Consider the following 11,478-nt stretch of genomic DNA (forward strand, 5'->3'; position numbering starts at 1 on the left):
CCCTCAGCAGCTTTGCTCTGTGGTGATGGTCTCTTATGAGGTGATGTTCCCTCAGCAGCTTCTCTCTGTGGTGATGGTCTCTCCTGAGGTGATGTTGTTCCCTCAGCAGCTTTGCTCTGTGGTGATGGTCTCTCCTGAGGTGATGATGTTCCCTCAGCAGCTTCTCTCTGTGGTGATGGTCTCTCCTGAGGTGATATTGTTCCCTCAGCAGCTTCTCTGTGGTAATAGTCTCTCCTGAGGTGATGTTCCCTCAGCAGCTTTGCTCTGTGGTGATGGTCTCTCCTGAGGTGATGTTGTTCCCTCAGCAGCTTTGCTCTGTGGTGATTGTCTCTCCTGAGGTGATATTGTAAAGGGCCCCCCTTTATAAAAGGGGGACACACGGGATTGCGCCCCCACCCCCCTTTTTAGTACAAGTTTGGTTTTACATGTATGTGGTAGTTGTTCTCTCCCCCCCCCCCTTCTTTCTATTCCTACAGGTACCACAAGTCTTGGAGATTCTGCTTAGCAACAGCCAGCGTTGTGATTGGTGATTACAGCTGTGTGGGAATACAGTGAGCTAAAAATAGAAAGGTGCCCTCTGTTTGGATTGGTCAGCTGGCTGAGAGCGGGAGATTTGGAATGGTATTTATAGGGGAGCCGGCTCTCAGCTGTGTCAGTCAGAGTAGCTGTACAGAAGAAGCTGCTGTGCTGTGTACTGCTGGTTTCTGTGAAAGAGCTAAGGGCACACTGGGCTAGAGCGGTGCTTGTAAGCATAGCAAGGCTGTTAGTGTGTCCCTGTAAAAGAGCTTCAGCAGTACCTGTCACATAGCTAACAGGTTTCAGCAGCTGCCATAGTCGGTATAGAGAGCCTTCTCACTGAGCTTATCCGGAGGGCAGAAGGAGCTGGAGGTGAAGCATGGCTGAGGCGGTGTCTAGCAGAGCCGGTGTCCGAGGAAGTTGCTCCCTAGCGTATGGAGGAAGAGGAGAATTGTGTGCCGTATACTGCCCCCTAGAGACCTGGAGGTATTACAAGAGGCGAGTGCTGCGGAAGACAGGAGGCATAGAGGAAGAAGCAGCCGGGGGGAGCGGCCATATAAGCGGAGTAGGAGCAGTAAGAGAGCTGATTCAGCTCCCCTCCCGCCGCCCCCTTCTGGCAGTACCCCCGGCACATCGCCATCATAGCCGAGGTTCCCATAGGAGCCGCGGTGCAGCCTCCCCACAGATGACCGCGCCCCCACCGGTGTCCGCAGCCCCGCAGGTGACCGCAGCCCCGCAGGTGTCCGCATCCCAGCAGAGTGCCGCAGAGGAGTTTACACCGCAGCAGATCCGTGGAGAGGAGTCAGCAGCTGTGGGTGAGAACATCAATGTGGGTCCTGTCCCTGATGTGAGCAGGAGTGATTTGTTTGCCAATGATGCTGTGAAAAAGTTTTGTGCCCTGGTAGCTAAAGGGTTTAATAGCAGTCCATCGCTGGCTAATGTGTGGTCTCAGAGTACGATTGCTGTACCTAATGTGTCAGTTCCAGGTTCAGAGCGCTCTGCTTCTTGTAATACGCCAGTGATTGAGAAGTATGCTGGTGTGCCTGAGATTTGTGTTAAAGAGGCTCTAGCCTGTGAGCAGAGCGCTCTGCTTCTTGTAATACGCCAGTGATTGAGAAGTATGCTGGTGTGCCTGAGATTTGTGTTAAAGAGGCTCTAGCCTGGGAGCAGAGCGCTCTGCTTCTTGAGATTTGTGTTAAAGAGGCTCTAGCCTGGGAGCAGAGCGCTCTGCTTCTTGAGATTTGTGTTAAAGAGGCTCTAGCCTGGGAGCAGAGCGCTCTGCTTCTTGTAATACGCCAGTGATTGAGAAGGTGCTGATGTGCCTGAGATTTGTGTTAAAGAGGCTCTAGCCTGTGAGATGTCACCGCTTGGCTTCCACTTACAATTATGTGTGAAGGAAAAAATCTGGATGGGTGAATTTGTAGATGTGATGTCATTGCTACCTGCTAGTAAGGATGTGTTGGTGAAGCGTACAGATGATAAACCTGATGATGTTAAAAAGTCACCACCTCGTTCTATTTTTAACTGGTTACATGCTTATTAAACCATCTATTGTGCTGTAGTGGGAGAGAAGCGCCCTGAGCTGTGTTCCTCCTTATTTCAGCACATGGATAATATATTAGAGGCATACCGCAGTTTTGGCGGTATGGCCTGGTTTAACTATGATGAAATGTTTGAACCTGGAAAGAATGTTGCTCATCTCGCCAGGTTCCCAGACAGGCAGAAAGCTGAATTGATTATTCATGGGTTCTCAATTGGCTTTGATGTTCCGCCTTAGGATGGTTTAGGATGCGTGGTGGTGGACAATTTAAAATCTGTGTCCTTGCATGAGGCCGTGGTTAGGGACAAAATAATGAAGGAAATTCGGGAAGGGAGGGTTGCGGGACCTTTTTCTGCACCCCCCTTTCCTAACTTTCGCATCTCCCCCTTAGGATTGGTCCCTAAAAAGGAGCCAGGGGAGTACAGGTTAATTCATCATTTATCTTACCCGTTGCACTCTTCCTTGAATGATAATGCAGATAAATCTTTGTCATCAGTTTCTTATGCTTCATTAAATGACGCTGTAAGAGTTATTCGTGTTTTTTGGTGTTCGGGCCCTGTTAGCTAAATGTGATATAAAGTCTGCATTCCGTTTGTTACCGGTTAATCCTGAAGGTTTTAGTTCACTTGGCTTTTGTTTTGATAATAATTATTACTTTTATCGTTGTTTACCAATGGGTTTTACTCTTTCATGCTATTACTTTGAGTTTTTTTTTTTTTTTTTTTTTGCAACGTTTCTGCACTGGATGGTGAATTATGGGGTACCGGATGGTGCCGTCGTTCACTACCTAGACGATTTTCGGTTTATTGGTTTATTGCCGTGTCACTGTTTAGAGTTTCTAGGTATCACATTGGATACAGTGAGAATGGAATTCAGTTTAAAAGTTATCCAGATTAAAATGCGCATTGAAGTGTATGTTACAGAAAGTTAAGGTGACTTTAAAGGAATTGCAATCAGTTTTAGGTTTGTTGGCTTTTATTATGCGTGTCATTCCTATGGGTCGTATATTTTCTAAGAGACTCTATGCAGCTACTGCTGGTTTAAAATCTCCCCGTGCTCACATCCGCCTTACCAAACCGGTTAAGGAGGATCTGAGCATGTGGTTGGAGTTTGTATCTACTTTGAATGGTCATTCTGTCTTTTTACCGGAGTTTGTAGAGTCTGATGCTATTGCTTTATATACTGATGCGGCGAGTGCTCACGGTTACGGGGCTTATTTTGCTGGACAGTGGTCAGCTGAGCCTTGGCCTGATACATGGGTCCAGGCTGGTGTATGGAAGAATATTGTTCTGTTAGAATTATTCCCGGTGTTATTAAGGTCTGATAATAAAGGAGTCATTTATGCAGTGAATTGCCTGTCTTCAAAATCAGCCATGGTTATAAAATTGTTACGCCACTTAGTATTGTACTGTATGTCTAATAAGATCTGGCTAAAGGCTGTACATTTACAGGGTAGTAAGAACACTATAGCTGATTCTTTATCTCGTGGTCAGTTTGCAGATTTCCGGCGTCTGGCTCCGGAGGCGGTGGCTGTGGGCACTGCTTGCCCAAATCACTTGTGGTCGCTGATCTGGGACTAACAGCGCAGCTAATTAGGAAGTCAGTGGCACCTCGTACTTGGACTGCCTATGCAGTTGCATGGTCCCAGTGGAAGTCTTTTGTTTTTCCTTACAGGAGCACCATCTACAACATGATGTGTGGTTGTCATTAGCTTTTGTAAATATGTTAATTGCTAAACAGCTTTCTCACTCTGCTATAGTGAAATCTTTGTATGGTGTTTCGTTCTTTTTTAAAATTCTGGGTCTGCATAGTATTTCTAGTTTTTTCCTTATTAAACAGGTTCTTAAAGGTTACAAAAAGGGACGTGTCTCTCCAGATGTGCGTGGCCCTATTACTATTGATCTGTTATTAAAGTTACATGAAGTTTTACATATTGTTTGTTGTTCTAGTTTTGAGGATGTTTTGTTTAAAGCATTATTTTCATTAGCTTTCTTTGGCGCTTTTCGCCTGGGTGAGTTAGTATCATTTAGTAAAACCTCTCCCTCGGGCTTGTTGTTTTCAGACATTTCTATTAGTTTTGGCGTTTTATGTGTTTTGTTAAGATATTCTAAAACTGATCAGCTGGGTAGGGGTTCGCTTGTAAAGTTAAATACATTTAGTGGCTCTGTAGTTTGTCCAGTACAGTGTATGGCGGCTTTTCTTGCTGTTAGACCTGCTATTGATGGTATTCTATTTATACAACAGGATTTGTCTTTTGTTACTAGGTACCAGTTTAACAGGGTTCTTAAGTTGCTTTGCGGAGCTAGGCCTCTCTGAATTGCGTTTTACCAGTCACTCTTTCAGGATTGGCGCGGCAACTGAGGCCGCTGCAGCAGGGTTGGACGAGCAGTTGATTAAGCGTTTGGGCAGATGGGACTCTGATCGCTTTAGATTATACATTTAGTCCTGGTTTAGTTCACTAGTAATTATCTTCTTTTCTTTCAGGTAAGAGTAGGCGTGTATGGATCCTAGGCCACTCATTTGTGGTATGGGCTTCCAAGAGAGCTGAGCGGCATAATTATGGGGTAAACCTGAGTTTTGACTTGGAGCAGTTTGAGGTGCAGTGGTTCGGGTATAGTGGTCTCCGGTGGAGGGAAATATATGCCATCCTGCATAGTCTAGCCTCAGCTCTGCCCCCCCCGGATATTTTAATTATACACGCCGGGGGCGATGACATAGGAAAATTAAAAACTCTGGACTTATTGTGGAGATCAAGAGGGATCTGTCGTTGTTTAAATGTATTTTTTCCTGAGTGTATTTTAGTTTTTTCTGAGATCATTCCTCGTCTCTCCTGGATGCGCAAAGGACTGTACTTCTACGAAAAAATTAGGAAGCGTATTAACTTTGCAGTGTCTAAATTTATCCCCTCTCTAGGTGGCCTATCATTTAGGCACCTGGACCTTGAGGGATATTTACCCGGCCTTTATTGGTCTGACCTCGTGCACCTATCCGACATTGGGTCAGACATTCTAAATGCCAATTTTCAGTCAATTATAGAATTGGGTGCCGTGGCACTGTTGGAGGTGGGGCCTGGTCAGCTTCTCTGACCAGGCAGGTGGGGTATTGTCGCCCTGCTCTCAGGGCGGGCATGTCCTTCTGTTAAGCTATGGCTCGGTTATTTATTTATTGATTTATTTATTGATTAAATTATTTGATTATTTATGATATTGGTGCTTAACAGTGTATTTGCTTACCCTTATTAAAGTGCCACGGCCTTTATATTCCAAATGCTTGTTAGTCTTATTTCAGGGGGGGTATTGGGGGCTGCATTTCCGTGTAAAGGGCCCCCCTTTATAAAAGGGGGACACACGGGATTGCGCCCCCACCCCCCTTTTTAGTACAAGTTTGGTTTTACATGTATGTGGTAGTTGTTCTCTCCCCCCCCCCCTTCTTTCTATTCCTACAGGTACCACAAGTCTTGGAGATTCTGCTTAGCAACAGCCAGCGTTGTGATTGGTGATTACAGCTGTGTGGGAATACAGTGAGCTAAAAATAGAAAGGTGCCCTCTGTTTGGATTGGTCAGCTGGCTGAGAGCGGGAGATTTGGAATGGTATTTATAGGGGAGCCGGCTCTCAGCTGTGTCAGTCAGAGTAGCTGTACAGAAGAAGCTGCTCCCACCCGCCCTCCCTTATGTTCAAGGACTTTGTCGTGGCACTTTGATAGAGGGGGTATTGTCGCCCTGCTCTCAGGGCGGGCATGTCCTTCTGTTAAGCTATGGCTCGGTTATTTATTTATTGATTTATTTATTGATTAAATTATTTGATTATTTATGATATTGGTGCTTAACAGTGTATTTGCTTACCCTTATTAAAGTGCCACGGCCTTTATATTCCAAATGCTTGTTAGTCTTATTTCAGGGGGGGTATTGGGGGCTGCATTTCCGTGTTCCCTCAGCAGCTTTGCTCTGTGGTGATGGTCTCTCATGAGGTGATGTTCCACTCAGCAGCTTCTCTCTGTGGTGATGGTCTCTCATGAGGTGATGTTGTTCCCTCAGCAGCTTTGCTCTGTGGTGATGGTCTCTCCTAAGGTGATGTTGTTCCCCTCAGCAGCTTTGCTCTGTGGTGATGGTCTCTCATGAGGTGATGTTGTTTCCTCAGCAGCTTCTCTCTGTGGTGATGGTCTCTCATGAGGTGATGTTCCCTCAGCAGCTTTGCTCTGTGGTGATGGTCTCTCATGAGGTGATGTTGTTCCCTCAGCAGCTTTGCTCTGTGGTGATGGTCTCTCATGAGGTGATGTTGTTTCCTCAGCAGCTTCTCTCTGTGGTGATGGTCTCTAATGAGGTGATGTTCCCTCAGCAGCTTCTCTCTGTGGTGATTGTCTCTCCTGAGGTGATATTGTTCCCTCAGCAGCTTTGCTCTGTGGTGATGGTCTCTCATGAGGTGATGTTCCACTCAGCAGCTTCTCTCTGTGGTGATGGTCTCTCATGAGGTGATGTTGTTCCCTCAGCAGCTTCTCTGTGGTCAGCTTCTCTATGTGGTGATGGTCTCTCATGAGGTGATGTTGTTCCCTCAGCAGCTTCTCTCTGTGGTAATAGTCTCTCATGAGGTGATGTTGTTCCCTCAGCAGCTTTGCTCTGTGGTGATGGTCTCTCATGAGGTGATGTTGTTCCCTCAGCAGCTTCTCTCTGTGGTGATGGTCTCTCATGAGGTGATGTTGTTCCCTCAGCAGCTTTGCTCTGTGGTGATGGTCTCTCATGAGGTGATGTTCCCTCAGCAGCTTCTTTCTGTGGTGATGGTCTCTCATGAGGTGATGTTCCCTCAGCAGCTTCTCTCTGTGGTGATGGCCTCTCATGGGGTGATGTTGTTCCCTCAGCAGCTTCTCTCTGTGGTGATGGCCTCTCATGAGGTGATGATGTTCCCTCAGCAGCTTCTCTCTGTGGTGATGGTCTCTAATGAGGTGATGTTCCCTCAGCAGCTTCTCTCTGTGGTGATGGTCTTTCATGAGGTGATGTTGTTCCCTCAGCAGCTTCTCTCTGTGGTGATGGTCTCTCATGAGGTGATGTTGTTCCCTCAGCAGCTTCTCTCTGTGGTGATGGTCTCTCATGAGGTGATGTTGTTCCCTCAGCAGCTTTGCTCTGTGGTGATGGTCTCCCATGAGGTGATGTTGCGAACATTCGATGACGACCAGTCCCATAACACCCTCCATCTTGTATCACTAAGTGTAAGACAAAACCGGGTGGGACATATTGGCATCTTCTACGTTTAGGACCCCCTCATACTGATATGTAATATATAAGTGTGAATGAGGCCTTATAGTACTGCCTGCCGGGCCCGACCCAAAGCTGTACTACCAGGAACTGAAGCAAAAAAAAATGTATTTTTAATTCTACTTTATCAATATCAAATACTGATATATCCCCATGCGGTATCCTCAAATCTCCGCTATGTCCCCCAGATTCTCCTGTGGAGCGGGGGACCTCATCACTACAGGGAAGGGGGTGAACAATCATGGTGACAGCTCGGGGAGTAAACAAGACTACTCTTCTGCTTCTTACATCCTCCACGGATTGTTCCTCCTATAGGATTTCTCACTGTCCAGCTAAAAACATTGTTTCTTCTCTAAGTGAATTACCTTCTAAAACAGATGTACTTACAGAACATCAAAAAAGCTTTCCCCCTGTGTGACTTCTCTGATTATACCTTAATCTGACTTTAGTATCAAAACATTTTCCACATTATGAACATGAATACGGCTTCTCTCCTGTGTGAATTCTCTGATGATTCCTTAATTTGAATTTAGCATTGAAACATTTCCCACATTCTGGACAAGGATATGGCTTCTCTCCAGTGTGGATTCTTAGATGTGTAACAAGAGTTGGTTCATTTGTAAAAGACTTCCCACATTCTGATCACAAATATGGTTTCTCCCCTGTGTGACTTCTCTCATGATTCCTTAGTTTGAATTTATAAAACATTTCCCACATTGTGAACATGAATATGGCTTCTCTCCTGTTTAACTTCACTTTTTTTCTGTGAAACATGGAAATTGTTTTTCTCGTGTGTGACTTTTTTAATGTCTAACAAAATCAGCATGATTTATAAACCATTTCCCACATTCTGACATGAATATGGCTTATCTCGTGTGTAACATGATTAGATTTAGTTGTAAAACATTTTCCACATTCTAAACATGAATGTGGTTTCTTGCTAGTGTGAATTCTTTCATGTTTAATCAAATCTGATTTACTTGAAAAAAAAAAAACTTCCATTCTTTTTTTAAAAAAAATTCATATCTTTATTTATATATATAAACAATGTATCTAACATCTTTTACCAAGAATACACAAACATAATTTTCGGCAAGTTACACCAAAAGAGGCTGATCATAATTAGCATTACATACTTAAAGGAGAAGTTTGGCCAAAAGTATTTTTTTAATATGTTATTACTTATAGAAAGTTAGACAAATTTCTAATGTACATTAATAACATATACTTCTATTTCCCTTAATTTAGTAGATCATGGAGTGTTAGAATTCTGTCCAAAACCGTGACATCACAAATCACTTGTAATTCCTAAGGAGTGTCCAGCAGAGGGCGCACTATATATAGAAGTCAATGAGTACCATTGAATTCTATATATAGTGCGCCCCCTGCTGGACACTCTATGGATTCTATGTAAAACGGAATGTAATGTACAGTATGTTTTATTGATTGAATACATTTAAGGAATACTTTGGGGAGCAAGTGTCCTTGCTCCCCAAAGTATTGCATAAATGTATTCAATCAGTACATTTGGAGGGCACCGAGCAGGGAGGGAGAGAGGTGCCATCTACCTCCCCCCTCCCTCCCTGCTCGTTGCTGGACACATATACATAGTACTACTGCTCCCATCATCTGCTCATAGTATGAGCAGATGATGGGGGAGTAGTACCAGGGCCATCACCAAACAGCCCCCCACCACCACATATGCACTGTACTACTACTATTACTACTACTATCTTACATATAGCGTTCAGTCTATTCCATACAGAAACATAGAAACGTTCCATTGAGCATTAGTGCGTTCTCTATTCAACCTCCCAGATTCTAATAATCCAAATATATTTTGTGCCTTATCAGATACCCAAGTATTATATATAAGTGGTACGTTCTGGTCCAGGTATCTAATAAGTGGTACGATTTGGTCTTTGACCACCGAATTGTGCCGACAGAAAATACACCCTAATATTTGGCATGGAGTAGCCGCCCCTTTGTCTGTGAATACCACATTTCTCATATTTTATACATAACCGATTTCTTCCCCAAATCAAACCACCCAAAAGAACCTCGATTTTCTTAATCCATTTATCGTTAATCCATATAGGAGAAGCCCCAAACAGAATCGATTCTCCCCATCTCGCATCTCATGAGCAAGAGACCCTATGGCCTGAAGCATACAATTTTGGTCTCATACTCTTATATATTTTCTGTTTACGGTCGGAGTTAAAACCATGTATCTCACTGTATAATAAAAATCTCACCTATTTTCGCATGAAACGAGTGCCGTGGTTACTACTATACAGTATCGGAGGTTGAAGAACCCATTTACCACTGAGCACCGACCCAAGAAGGTAAAGGTGTGCAGCACTGATCCAAAAAAAAAACGGGTTGTTAGAAATTGTCTGAATCCAACTAATCCATTTTTGGCCCAAGCCCATATGTGTCAAACAGCGCCACAGGAAACCCCATTCCACCCTGTCAAATCTTCCACATTCTGAACATGAATAAGGCTGCATTCACACGCACGGAACACAGATGTAAAATGCCTGTAACGCTGGGAGCAGGGGAACTGTACAGATATGCGCCGGGCTGTAATGAATCAGCCGTGCAGCTCTCTCATCACAGCGCGCCGCATATCTGTACAGTTCCCCCGCTTCCAGCATCTAATTACAGATGCTGCCCGGGGGGGGAAGAAGTCCGTTACGTACGAAACATGTGAATGCACCCTAAGGCTTCCCTCCTTTGTGATTTTTCTCATGTGCAAAAAGATTGGACTTAGTTGTAAAACATTTCCCACATTGTGAACATGAGTATGGTCTCTCTCCTGTGTGACTTCTCTCATGTATAAGAAGATGTGATTTATGTGCAAACCGTTTCCCACATTCTGAACACGAATAAGGCTTCCCGTCTTTGTGATTTCTCTCATGTGTAAAAAGATTGGACTTAGTTGTAAAACATTTTCCACATTGTGAACACGAGTATGGTCTCTCTCCTGTGTGACTTCTCTCATGTATAACAAGATGTGCTTTATGCGCATAGCATTTCCCACATTCTGAACATGAATATGATTTTTTTCCAGAGTGACTTCTCTGATGTGTAACAAAATCTGAATTTTCTGTAAAAGATTTCCCACATTCTGAACATGAATAAGGCTTCTCTCCTTTGTGACTTATCTCATGTGTAATAAGATTGGATTTAGTTGTAAAACATTTCCCACATTGTGAACACGAGTATGGCCTTTCTCCTGTGTGAATTCTCTCATGTATAATAAGATGTGATTTATATGCAAAGGGTTTCCCACATTCTGAACATGAATATGGATTCCTGCCAGTGTGAATTCTTTCATGTTTAACAAGATCCGAATTACTAGAAAAATATGTCCCACATTCTGAACATGAATAAGGCTTCTTTCCTTTGTGTTTTCTCTCATGTATAATAAGATTGGATTTAGTTGTAAAACATTTCTCACATTGTGAACACGAGTATGGCCTTACTCCTGTGTGACTTCTCGCATGTCTAACAAGATGTGATTTATATGTAAAGCGTTTCCCACATTCTAAACATGAATATGATTTTTCTCCTGTGTGATTTCCTTGCTCCACACCTTCAGCTTCTACTTTGGAGCGCTCACTCATGTTTTCTGTAAGAGTAAAATTTAATTGTCACATTTTCTACTTTGTGGTTTGGATTACATTACATTAGGCGGGAAACACGAGCAGTTTCAGGTGGAAATGTAAAATGGTTGTCTCACAAATCTACAATCCTGCGTCGACATTGTTCTGCTAACCTGCCGCCCTCGGTTACAACACACCAAGGTGGTCGGGCACGCTCACTGAACTGTAGTATCCTGCAGGTCCCAGTAGTTAGTCTCCACTATGTATGCAACTAAGGGGGATGGTAGGAAGGGGTGGACTCTATCACATGATGCGGAGAGGTTACAGAGCAAAGTTACTGAAACAAGACCATAGTAACCAATCACCTGCTATCTGTCAGTCACATGACTAAAGGAGGCAGGCGTAACTGAATATAACACATATTCATCGTGTCCCCCATAAAACATATATATTGTGTATACTATGTAAATAGGGAGTAGTAGGCTCTCAAAGGGCAATAGACACATATAGATCAGAATATAATATAGTTTGGTAAAGACACAGTGAATCTTATAATTCCCAATTGGTG

General features: G+C 43.8%; 1 protein-coding gene and 1 long non-coding RNA gene across 2 annotated transcripts; one reads left to right on the forward strand and one right to left on the reverse strand.

The window, feature by feature from the left end:
- The first annotated feature begins 358 nt into the window (after positions 1 to 358).
- LOC138797209 (uncharacterized) lies at positions 359 to 5,932 on the forward strand. The gene is made up of 2 exons (XR_011363900.1): positions 359 to 1,331; positions 3,550 to 5,932. It is a non-coding gene; the product is annotated as an uncharacterized lncRNA (long non-coding RNA).
- A 4,074-nt stretch (positions 5,933 to 10,006) lies between these two features.
- On the reverse strand, positions 10,007 to 10,931 carry LOC138797116 (zinc finger protein 300-like). Its single transcript, XM_069976917.1, has one exon. The coding sequence runs from the start codon at positions 10,929 to 10,931 to the stop codon at positions 10,023 to 10,025; it is 909 nt and encodes a 302-aa protein (XP_069833018.1). The 3' UTR covers positions 10,007 to 10,022.
- Between the last annotated feature and the right edge of the window lie 547 nt (positions 10,932 to 11,478).

The sequence above is a fragment of the Dendropsophus ebraccatus genome, chromosome 7 (assembly GCF_027789765.1).
Source record: "Dendropsophus ebraccatus isolate aDenEbr1 chromosome 7, aDenEbr1.pat, whole genome shotgun sequence".
NCBI lineage: Eukaryota > Metazoa > Chordata > Amphibia > Anura > Hylidae > Dendropsophus > Dendropsophus ebraccatus.

What these genes read in the sequence shown, in the direction of transcription:
- LOC138797116 (XM_069976917.1), bottom strand. Translation starts at nt 10,931, where the DNA reads ATGAGTGAGCGCTCCAAAGTAGAAGCTGAAGGTGTGGAGCAAGGAAAT.